The 12,571-nt window shown below is 40.9% G+C and overlaps 1 protein-coding gene across 1 annotated transcript in view; it reads right to left on the bottom strand.

The window, feature by feature from the left end:
- The window catches only part of DCHS2 (dachsous cadherin-related 2), a 308,466-nt gene that overhangs the window by 87,490 nt on the left and 208,405 nt on the right, over positions 1–12,571 (bottom strand). The window contains exons 4-5 of the mRNA XM_058666741.1: positions 11,184–11,420; positions 3,167–4,183 (exon numbers count right to left, since the gene is read on the bottom strand). Of these exons, the coding sequence (XP_058522724.1) occupies positions 3,167–4,183; positions 11,184–11,420 (1,254 nt within the window). The remainder of the gene's footprint in view (positions 1–3,166; positions 4,184–11,183; positions 11,421–12,571) is intronic.

The raw sequence follows: 12,571 nt of genomic DNA, 5'->3' as shown, positions 1-12,571 counted from the left end.
TGAAGGGTCAATGAAGTAATCACAGAGGTGGTTAAGAACTCGCACTGTTATAACATATTGATTACTCAATACTATGGCAATTAATTCTATAATGTTGTAAATTGTTGTTGATGTTGTGCTGGGGCTTCTAATTGATTGGGACGATATTCTGCCAGCTCTACCTTCAGACCAGAGATGGTCTCCTTAAGAAACTGTTGAATTGGGCCCGGCGGCGTGGCCTAGCAGCTAAAGTCCTTGCCTTGAACGCCCCGGGATCCCATATGGGCCCCGGTTCTAATCCCGGCACCTCCACTTCCCATCCAGCTCCCTGCTTGTGGCCTGGGAAAGCAGGAGAGGACGGCCCAATGCATTGGGACACTGCGCCCGCGTGGGAGACCTGGAAGAGGTTCCAGGTTCCCGGCTTCGGATTGGCGCGCACCGGCCGGTTGCAGCTCACTTGGGGAGTGAAACATCGGACGGAAGATCTTCCTCTCTGTCTCGCCTCCTCTGTTATATCTGGCTGTAATAAAATGAATAAAAATCTTTAAAAAAAAAAAAAAAGAAACTGTTGAATTTATCTGGACAATAAGATGCAGGACTCTATGCTTGGTATGTGCTCGCAATGAAAGAATCTCAACTGATCTTGAACTGGTAATGCAACTAGGGGGAGGAATCCACCAAGGGGGGGAGGGGGTGGGGGAGTCCCACAGCATTATGTGTCACATAATACAACATAATTAATAAAAAAAGGAGCCATATATTACTATAGTTGTAATGATTCCATGGCTTTCAATATTTACATTTTTTTTTCTTGTAAAATGACAGGTGTTTTATTTATAGTTTATTACAAATCAGTTGAACAGTCTGGAATGTATGGGATCAGAGAACAAGCTCAAGAAATGTGGTGTAACAGCAAAAACTAAAAGTAGAATTTTAATTCATAATTAATAAATAACTCATTTCCTTGGCTTTTTAGTTTTTTGAGTGAATTTCAGCTTCTTCTTTTTGAAATGTTTCTTTTTCCTGAGGATGCTTTCCACATCTCTGTTGTGCAGCCGGTTGTCACGTTCGGCCTCCCATTTCAGCTGCTCGAGACTTGCATTATCTTTGTTGCAAGTTTCAATATTTACTTTTAATGATTGAAGTGGAATATCTTTTCATTTGATTACCTTTTATAACCCTGGCCTACTTCCCCACTGGATTTTTACACTATTCATTTGGTGATTTTTTATTTAGTATCCCATTAACCCTTTGACTAAAATGTAAATTAAAAATGCTATCTCAAAAATAATAAAATATTATGTAAAAAAAAGTTCCTAACAGTAAGTCCTTGAACACTCTAAATTCTGAATGGCAAATTCATGTTTATAACGGTATTTCCAAAAGTTCTCAATAAACAGAATTACCAGGTAAATTGATTTTGTCAGAAAATATTTTGAAGTTCATGCATAGTGTCTTTTTAATAATGGACACTTTCTGAAAATGTTTTGAAGATGCTTCACACTTTATGACCCCAATTGATGCATAGAAGCTGTTCAGTGGTAGGACATGTGAAATACCACAGGCCCAGCCTGAGGCTGGGGTGGGCGGGGATGGGTGGCGGCCATGGGCACTGGAGTCCTGACCACTGTGAGGAGTGCTCCAGGTAGCAGAACACCAAGGGCAGGCTGGTTACCACATTCTGAAGGATTCCCTCCATCCCTGCCTTGCCATACTGCCTGTTACCTGTGAATGGAAATGGCTTCCCATTGCATAGTCCTTTCAGAACCCTTCTCATACATTGGTGAGCTGTTTTTTTTTTTTTAGCTCACAGAGGATTGCTCCCCATTGCTGTGAAGGAAATAAAAGTTCTGAAATTCACCTGCTTGTTTCAAGTCATTCCCTAAAATAAGGAATGAACGTATGGTACCTGACTCTGGGGGCTGGATTAACTGGAGAAAGAAGATCCTGGAGGAAGTAACCCTAATTTGTACATTAAAAATAATTTGCATAATCACAGGGACAATCAAGAACACTTTGCACAGTGCAGTGCAAGCAGGGCCAAGTGTGCCCTGATCAACTGGTGTCCCGCAGAAGGGCTCCTAACTGACACAGCTCCCTTCCTTGGAAGCCAGATGCATCAGTGTGAAAGTTTCTGGCTGTTGCGCAGCCGCGCACACGGGGGGGCCTTAGGGACAGAGTCCACCAGCAGTCAATTCAAAGTCTGGCCCCTTACACTGGCCATCACCCACTGCAGATGACGGTGGCTTCCTCACACCTCCTACTTGCACTGTGACTTGTACTCAGAGTCTCTGCTACCCCAGCTGCATAAGTGTAATATAAACACATGTGTTGTGGGCTACAAAGTCTTGAAGTATTCGTGATACACATTTTAAAATGCCATCGTTTCTCCTGTTTAGTTTTTAACTGAAGACCTCATAAAAAAAAAACTCACTCTCATTCTTCCCCCTTTCCTTCCAGGAATGAAAATTTGAGAAATAGGTTACTATTACTAGAATGATTCTGAAATTTTAAGAACTGGATTAATTTCCAGTTTCATATGACAGACGTTAATACCGCATAAGTGCCCACAAATGATAAAGAATAATGGGTGCGAACCAACCGACTTGCACGGATTTAGTCCAGGCCCAGCACTTCATGGCGCAAGAATCTGTTCTTAGAAAAGCTGCTTTAGAGGATTTTGTTGTTGGCAGGGTGTCACAGAGTGTACTTTGTAACCCTCTCCCCCCTTCATCCTACCACACACCTAGGCAACACGGTAACAGCCTACTGCTTCCAGGGTACAAATCTATGCAACAAACTGCTACTCCGAGTACTTTTGGCAATTGTAACAAGACAATAAATAAATGTGTATCTAAACATATAAAAGCATTATATAGTAGTATTTCATGCTCCACTATAACTCCATAGGACCACAGTCACCTATGTGGTTTGCTGTTCAAAACCTCATTAGGCAGTTCATGTTCCGTACTGGCAAAGTGAGCAGGAACCAAGAGAAATACAAATGACTACAGATGAAATTCTACTCCTATTTCTTGTTACATTCTAAAACCCTAAACCAATAGTAATCAAATACAGTACATGGTCAGAAAGCTGTAACTGTATCTTTGTACTAACACTACACCTACGGATTCCAGTTTTCTCAACCCCGATTTTAAAAGAAAAGGTGAAAGCTGCAGAATGCTACCTGTATTGGGATTCATCTTGAAGAATTTTCCATCAGACAAAAGGAAATATGAGAGCTGTCCATTCCTTCCAGAGTCTGCGTCAACTGCTGTAATTTTGCCCAGTACCCCTTGGGGAACAGGGCTTTCTTCAACTTTCAAAAACAACACACCATGCAAGAAGGCAGGGGGGTTGTCATTCGCATCCAGGACATGAACAATTACTGAAGTGCTCACATTTTGCGATAATCTATCCTCTGGGATCCAGGCAAAGGCTCTGAAACTATATGTTTGTATGGATTCATAGTCAAGCTGTCGCCGCAGATAAATCCAGCCTGTGTAAGGGTGGATCCCGAACATGGCAGAGCTTAAGCCAGGCTCCAGGGAGTATGCAGGCTGAGAGGCTGTGGCCTGTGGGCCACATGGGAAGGCCTGTATTTGCAAGAGTTGTGTCATCACTGAAAGAGACTCACTAACTTCCACTTGATAGATGAAGTTTTGAAAAGCCAAAGGTCGGCTTTGATCTTGAGGCTCTACAACCACTGTCAAGACCAACAGCGATGCCCGAGGAGGAGTACCCAGGTCCTGGGCCCTGAGAGTGAGTGTGTAGTTACGTAGCCCATCACCGGCCAGGCTCGCACTAAGGTGTACCACGCCAAGCTCTCTGTGGATGGCAAAGACGCTGGGATTTGGGCTGGCAATGCTGTAGCGGATGAACCCATTTAGCCCACTGTCTTTGTCCTCTGCACGTGCAAGGTAGAGGGCTGTGCCAGGAGCAGTGTTCTGTGATATTTTAATCTCATCTGAGGCTGTTGGAAAGGTGGGGTGGTTGTCATTGACGTCAATGACCGTGATGTTGACTTCTGTGTTACTGTAGGCTGATGAGCCTACCAGCTGCGCCTGCACCGTGAGCACCACCACGGGCTGTGTTTCATGGTCCAAAGGCTTCCGGGTGTGAATGGTGCCCAGCCACGGGTGAATGGAGAAGGTTTCATCCAGGTCACCAGAGGAAATTCTGTACTCGTTTGGTTCTGAAGAATCTGCCAAGAAACAGAGGCAGAGAGAGCTATCACTGTATCTGAAAGAATACTAAAATAGTATCTACTAGAAACACTGAGAATGAATATGTATTATATCCATAGAATAGTACCTACTAGAAACACTCGGAATGAATTAATATATATTACATCCATGGAATATTACCTAATAGAAACACTGAGAACTAATACATATTACATCCATAAGCATACTATGCAATAACTTATTTCTCCAAAGCCTACTGAAATGGTGACACATGCTTTTAGATCTTTTGATTGACAAGGAAAATGTCTAATGGACAAAGAACAAAAAAGATTTCAGCATCTACCTGGAGACCCTCTGGACACGGGGCATCGGCAGCAACGGCAGAGCAGAATGGCAGTGAACAGAAAATCCACCAACCAGTGGATCTGGACACCAGCAAGAGTCAGGGATCCAGAGGCAGCTGCAGCTAGGCTCTTACGGCAGCAAGGTTGGGAGCTTGGGTTTGCATGGAGAGCTTGAGAGGCGAATAGAGCCTGATACTTATCAACCCAGCTGAATAACTATTCAGCAATGAGCGGAAAAAGAGCTGTGGACTTCAGGGGGCATACCAGTGGCAGGACAGGACTCACAGCTTGGGCGTCATCTTGTGTGGTGGGGCAGTAAGTGTGGGGTTAAGCAACAGCTAAGAGTGGGTTTGTTTCTCATGGATCACACAGAGCTGATCCCACGGGAAGGGCAGTACCAGCTTTGCATCCTGTAGGGTCTATGTGGTCCCCATCTATGAAAGCCAGTAGCTCTGATGCTCAGCCAGTGCATTAATGGGTGCCATCTTGTGTAGTGAGACAGAGAGTGCAGACTACAAGGGATGGCCTGGAATGAGTTTGTTTCTAGCTAACAGCACTGAGCTGAGCCTACAGGGAAAGCAACAACAGCCTCATATCCTGCAAGGTCTGTGTGGTCCCCAGATCTAACAGCCAAGAGCCCCAGATCTATATTGGTGCCCTGTCAGGTGCTGTCCTGCACAGACGGGCAAGGGCTCGGATGTTAGGAGGAGCAGCAGTAAACTGCAAATGCACTTAATCAGTACAGCTCAGATGCCATTTTCACAGGACCAGGCAATATTAGACTGAAGGGAAGACTGCTGAGCTGTGCAAGAGGTAAGCTGGCAACAAAAGCACTTCCAGCTTAGAGCATTGCATAGGCTATGCAGAAAAAACAGTTCCATGGTGGCATTCCACAGACTCCGTCCAGGGTAATTCCAGCTGGCACTCAAGCTTAAGAGCCAGCTCGTGTTGACAAGATCAGCACAGCTGACAAATCAGTTATTAAGGCATATTCCTAATTCAGGACGTTGATTGAACATAAAAATTGACTTGCAGACCTGTAAGTAATATATCTTACAAATCTGTACTAAGAATCCACCAACCAGAATCCGCCAAACAGTAAAAGAAGAGACAGTGGCACTATGAATGTTACTGAAAACTCTCCTGCAAAGGAGTAAAAGCCTCTACACCCTAGAGTTAACCGAGGAAGACACTGAGAAAATGGGGGACACAGAATTCAGAAAACTTATTATAAAGCTTCTGACTAACAATGAGAAGCACATGATACAGTAGTATAAGGAACTGAAGGAATATGTCACACAGGAAATGAATCAAATGAAAGCTGATGTATCAGTAATCAAGAATACAGTGGAACAAACTAAAACTACAGTGGAGAGTCTCAAAAATAGAATAAGGGCCCAGCGGTGTGGCCTAGCGGCTAAAGTCCTCGCCTTGAACGCACTGGGATCCCACATGGGTGCCGGTTCCAATCCTGGCAGCTCCACTTCCCATCCAGCTCCCTGCTTGTAGCCTGGGAAAGCAGTCAAGGACAGTTCAAAGACTTGGGACCCTGCACGCATGTGGGAGACCCAAAAGAGGTTCCAGGTTCCCAGCTTTGGATCGGCACTGCAGCGGCCATTGTGGTCACTTGGGGAGTGAATCATCAGACGGAAGATGTTCTTCTCTGTCTCTCCTCTCTGTATATCTGACTTTGTAATAAAAATGAATAAATCTTTTAAAAAATAGAATAAATGAGGCAGAAGAAAGAATCTCACTATCAAGAGATATTTCCTGTCACCAGGGGGAAACAAACAAAAAGCTGGAAGCAGAGTTGGGTCAAGCTTAAAAAAGTATACAAGAATTAAAAGATATGATTAAAAGATATGATTAAAAGGCCCAACATAAGAGTCATGGGAATCCCAGAAGGTACAGAAAGAGAAGCTGGGATTTAAAGGTACACTCAATGAAATAATAAATGAAAACGTACCTCATCTGGAGAAAGCACTGGAAAACAATATACAGGAGGGTAACAGAACTCCCAACAGTGTTGATCAAAAACGAACTTCACCATGACACATGATAATCAAGCTCTCTTCAGTTGAAAAAAAAAGAAAAAATCCTTAAATGTGCACATGAAAAAAATCAAGTGACATATAGAGGAACTCCAGCCAAACTCACAGCTGATCTCTTAGAGGAAACACTACAGGCCAGAAGAGAATGGAGTGACACAGATTCTAAAAGGGAAAAATTTTCAGCCCAGAATAACGTATCCAGCAAAGCTCTCCTTTGACTTTGAAAGTGAAATAAAATTCTTCCACAGTGAAAGAAAACTCCACAATTCGCCTATTCTAAGCCTGTCCTACAAATGATACTCAAAGATGTACCTGTGAAAGCGAAAAGCAATAGCAACTACCAAAACCAAAGGTGAATGTGAAGAACATCCCACTAAAAGGCTAACAGAAGACTAAGTCAAAGAACAACCCATTGCTAAAATGACAGGACCAAACTGAAGGTAAATGGTTTAAACTTATCAATCAAACATCATCAATTAGAGGACTGGATCAAAAAACAGAACCTGTTGCTTACAGGAGAAACACATCACCAACAAAGATCAGAAGAAACTGAAAGTGAAAGGATAAAAAAAGATATTCCAAACTAACGGTAAGGAAAAACGTACAGGTATAGCCATTCTTATATCAGATGATACATACTTTGATGTGGAAAATTAAAAGGGATGAAGAAGGACACCACATAATGATTGAAGGATCCATTCAGCAAGAAGAGATCACCACAGTAAAGGTATATGCACAAAGGCTAAGGCATCTAGCTATGTGAAACAAATATTTATGGATTTAAAGTGGAAAATAGTAATATGATAATCATGGGGGATCTTAATACCCCATTATCATCAATGGACAGATTGACAAGATTGAAACTCAACAAAGAAAAAAAAGAACTCACCTAGACACTAGAGCAAATGGACTTAATTAAAATATACCAAACCTTTAATCCTACAGAGAATACTTTTTTCATTAGTACACAGGACCTTCTCCAGAACTGACCATGTTATAGGCCACAAAACAAACCTCAGCAAATTTTTAAAAAGCAAAATTATACCACACATCTTCTCAGACCAACATGGAGTGAAACTAGAGACCAAGAAATCAAAACACCCACTAAGATATACAACTACATGGAGACTGAAGAATATGTTACTAAGTGAGCGATGGAATAGAGAGGAAATCAAAGGGGTAATTAAAAATTTGCTTGAAACAAATGAAGGCATCAACACAACATATAAAAACTTAAGGGACACAATCATGGCAGTGTTACGAGTTAATATCATCTCAATCAATGCTTATGTTAAGAAATTAGAAAAACACCAAATAAATGAGCTAACCTTACAGTTGAAGGAACTAGAAAAACAATAGCAAAGCACACCCAAGATTAGTAGGAAAATAGAAATAATCAAAATAAGGTAGAATATAAACCAGAGACCAAAAGAACTATACAGAAGATCAATGAGTCAAAGAGCTGGTTCTTTGAGAAAAATCAACAAAGTAGACTCCCCACTAGCCCAACTAATTAAAAAAAGAGGGAGAAAACGCACATTGATAGCATCAGAGATAAGAAAGGAGATATAACAACATTACCTCAGAAATACAAAGAATCATCAGGAACTATTACAAGAAACTATATGCGAACAAATCAGAAGACCTAGAAGAGATGGATAGATTTTTGGACACATACAATCCACCAAAATTGAATCAAAAAGCAATCAACAGCCTAAATAGGCCTATAGCATGGATTGAGATTGAATCAGTAATTAAAGCCCTCCCAACCAAGAAAAGTCCTCGATGTCTTCACTGCAGAATTATACAAAACATTTCAGGACAAACTTACCCCAATACCCACAAGCTTTTCCAAACAATAGAAAAAGAGGCAATCCTTCCAAACTCTTACTATGAGGCCATTATCACCTTAATACCAACGCCAGATAAAGACACAACAGAAAAGGAAAACTACAGATCAATATCCTTGATGAATATAGACACAAAGACCCTCAACAAAACAATAGCCAACAGGAGCCAACAGCCACATCAGGCAGATATTCACCCAGACCAGGTGGGATTCATCCCAGGCACGCAGGGATGGTTCAACATTCGCAAATCAACAAATGTGATACACCACATCAACATAGTAAAAAATAAACCATATGACCATGTAAATAGATGCAGAGAAGACATCTGATAAAATCCAACGCAACTTCATGCTCAAAACCCTAAGCAAGATAGAAGGAACACTGTACAATACAATCAAAGCAATTTATGAAAAACCCAATGCCAGCATCACACTAAATGGGGAAAGATTTGAAAGCCTTTCCACTAAAATCTGGAGCCAGACAGGGATGTCTACTGTCTCCATTACTCTTCAATATAGTATTGGAAGTCCTTGCTAGAGCTTTTAGACAAGAAAAGGCAATTAAAGGAAATGAGGAACTGAAATTATTTCTATTTGCAGACGACATGACCCTCCACATAGGAGAACCAAAGGACTCAGTCAAGAGACTAGAATTCAAAAGAAACTCTGGCAATGTAGCAGGATACAAAATTAATGAACATATATCTATGGCATTAGTGTACACAAATATTTCCATGGCTGAAATAGAAATTGTTGAGTACAGTCTCCTTTAAAATAGAGGAGAGGAATGTTAAATATCTAGGAGTTAAGCTAACCAAATATGTGGAAGACCTCAATGATGAAAACTATAAAACATTTAAAAAGGAAACAGAAGATATTGAGAAAGGAAGAAACCTACTATGTTCCTGGATTGGCATGATCAACATCATCAAAATGTCCATATTACCAAAAGCAATATACAGAGTCAATCCCAATCAAAATTCAAACAACATTCCTCTCAGAAATAGAAAAGAAGATACAAAAGTTCATCTGGAAACACAAGAGACCACAAATAGCCAAAGCTATCCTGAAGAACAAAATCCAAGCTGGGGGAATCACAATCCCAGACCTCCACACATACTATAGAGCAGTGGTCATCAAAATAGTCTAGTACTGGTACAGAAACAGAGAAGATTAATGGAACAGAATAGAAACACCAGAAGGGGTCCCACATATGTATAGCCAACTAATCTTTGACAAGAAAACTAAAAACAATCCAGGAAAACAGGCTGGGCTCTTCAACAAATGCTGTTGGGACAACTGGGTAGCAGCTTGCAGAATTAAGAAGCAAGACCCACACCTGTCACTTGATACAAAAATCAGCTCTAAATGGTTCAAGAATCTAAATCAAGTGGGACTACATCAAACTAAAAGGCTTCTGTACAACAAAGGAAACTATTAACAAAGTGAAGAAGCAACCAACAGAACGGGGGAAAATTTTTGCACACTACACAAGTGATAGGGGACTAATATCCAGGAATTATAGAGCTGCAGAAACCAAAAGACAGTGAAAAAATGGGAAAAGGAAATTGAATAGACATTTTTCAAAGCAGATTGAAATGACTAAAAGACACATGAAGAGATGCTCAGACTCCCTAGCTGTCAAGGACGTCACATTGACGTTCCACCTAACTCCAGTGAGGTTGGCCTACTTTCAGACCTCTACAAACAAAACCTGTTGATGTGGATGTGGGGAGAAATGTACACTCCTTCACTGCTGGTGGAAGTGTGGACTAGTACAACCACTATGGAAATTATTATGGAGAGTGATAAAGAATTGCAAATAAACCTACTGTATGACTCAGCTAACCCACTCCTAGGAATATACACAAATAAAAACTAAATATAAAAAGGGCATCTGTGAACCTATATTTACAGCAGCACAATCTATAGTAGCAGACATGGAAACAATCGAGATGTCTGTCCAAAGAGGAGTGGATAAAGTAACTGTGAGTACATTTATTCCACGGAATATTACTCAGCCATTAAAAAGAATGAAATCATATCATTTGCAACCTGATGGTCCCAACTACAGACCATTATGCTCAGTAGAATAAGCCATTCCAAAAACACAAATATCACATTTTCTCTGTAACATAAGCAAATCATCATGCAAATTAGGCTTTTGTATTTTCTTTTCATCACCCATATGTTGATTATTCAGTGGCACCTTTTTTGACTCCATGGTGTTGTAATTTTTTGGTTGTTGTTGGTGTTGTTTTAATTTCATACCTGTTCTTGACCTTATTTTGTGGCTTCTCATTTAAGGGAATGTATAATGATGGCACAGTAGAGACTACCATGTCCAGATGTGAAGATACATTGCAATACGCATGCCTCCTTCCAGATCATAGATGAACTCCCAATGGAATTACTGGACATATTTAGACAATGGGATGTTGGACTATCTGACATTGTCTGTACCAGCAATGTTGGGGCACAGACTCTACAGAACTGCATCATAGAATTCAAAATTCAAAAGAAAAAATTTTAAAAATTCTATAGCCTAACAGTATCATGGACTTACGACTGTTCATGAAGGACACCCACTATAAAACTGGAGGGGAAATCAGTGGGAAGGGGAGGGAGCTTGGGGAGGTGGATGGGAAATCCCAATACCTATCAAACTGTATTATTAAAAAAAATTAAAATTAAAAAAGATGCCATAGCCTCAGGGATCATGGGAAATATTCCAATAATGGGCTCTGATTCAGTGTAAGGAATGAGTACTTACTCAAGTGCTCTCTTGCTTTCACTGTTCCAACAAGACTGTTGATGGGCACATCTTCATAAACTGAGAACGTATACTTGGGCCTTTCAAACTCAGCAGGTGCCAGCATGGTCTGGAGAAGGTGGAGAGTGACGTGAGCATTTGTGTCAGCTGTGAGCCCACCGCCGTCCTGAGCACTGACTATCAACAACAGTGTGGCAGATTCCAAATGACTGAGCATTGATGCTGAGTAGATAATTCCTGCAGTGGGTTGGAGGAGAAAAATCCACAGCAATGAACAGCATGCCATAAATAGTAATGAGCTATATAGTAAAACCTTTGTGAGGACTACTGTGATGTTACATACCCACTTCACCATGTTCTTAGATGCCCAGACATCTGATGAAATATTTCTCTGTGTCTATGAGATTTTTTTTGGACAGCTGAACAAAGCATATTGCCCTTCCTGCTGTGGTTGGGCCTTATCCAATCAGTTGAGGTATTGAGGAAAATACAAACGCAGATCCACTCCCAAGTAAGACAGGCTTCCTTTTTCCTGGTTGTCTTCTAACTGGAATACCACCTTTTAAATACTTTGCTCATGACTTCACAGTAAAATGGAAACAATGAAGCTTACTGGGCACTGAGTCATTGCTTCTCCTGGTTCTCATGTCTTGAGGCTCAGACTAGACTTTTACCTTCTGCTTCCCTGAGTTTGGCCTGCTGACTGACCTTACAAATTTGATTCCTGTAAGGTACCATTACCATTTGAACCAATGTTTAATAACAGATTTCTTCATACACACGTCCATAGTTTTAAACCACACACACACACACACACACACACACACACACACAGCCTGTTGATTCTGTTTCTCTAGAAAACCTCAGCTTTCTCCTCCAGATACATCTATTCTCCAAGCAGGGAACCTAAGCACATTTGTAAATGATGGTGCACAGGCTATAAGGTAAACACAATTTTCCTGGCCCCTTACTCATCTTGAAATATACCAGCTCCCTGGAAGAAAAAAAGTTGTATGATTGTTTTCAAAAGATCTTACTCCCAGAACAATAAAGCATATACCATAGTACAGGGTATCCTAATGTGGGGTCAATTTGAGGTTCTAGTGTAATTACAATCTCCCCCACTATAATCCTAAGTCAACAGGTTAAAATGAAAGCTGTACCTTCCAAGATGTTCTCCATTTCACTGAGGAGCCTCTCTTTTTAATTGTCTCCATTCTATCCTCACTGGTGATAAACCATAATACAATGGCTGGATACAAGAAATCTTCAAAACTATTATGTACATAAAAATGTGGCAACTTATTCTTGAGTTCATAGTGTGTGTGAACACAGCTGGTATTTATAAGTCAAGGGGAGAGTCAACAGTAATGACAAAAAGTACTCTT

The sequence above is a fragment of the Ochotona princeps genome, chromosome 7 (assembly GCF_030435755.1).
Source record: "Ochotona princeps isolate mOchPri1 chromosome 7, mOchPri1.hap1, whole genome shotgun sequence".
Lineage (NCBI taxonomy): Eukaryota > Metazoa > Chordata > Mammalia > Lagomorpha > Ochotonidae > Ochotona > Ochotona princeps.
This window is presented reverse-complemented; position numbering and strand designations above follow the sequence as displayed.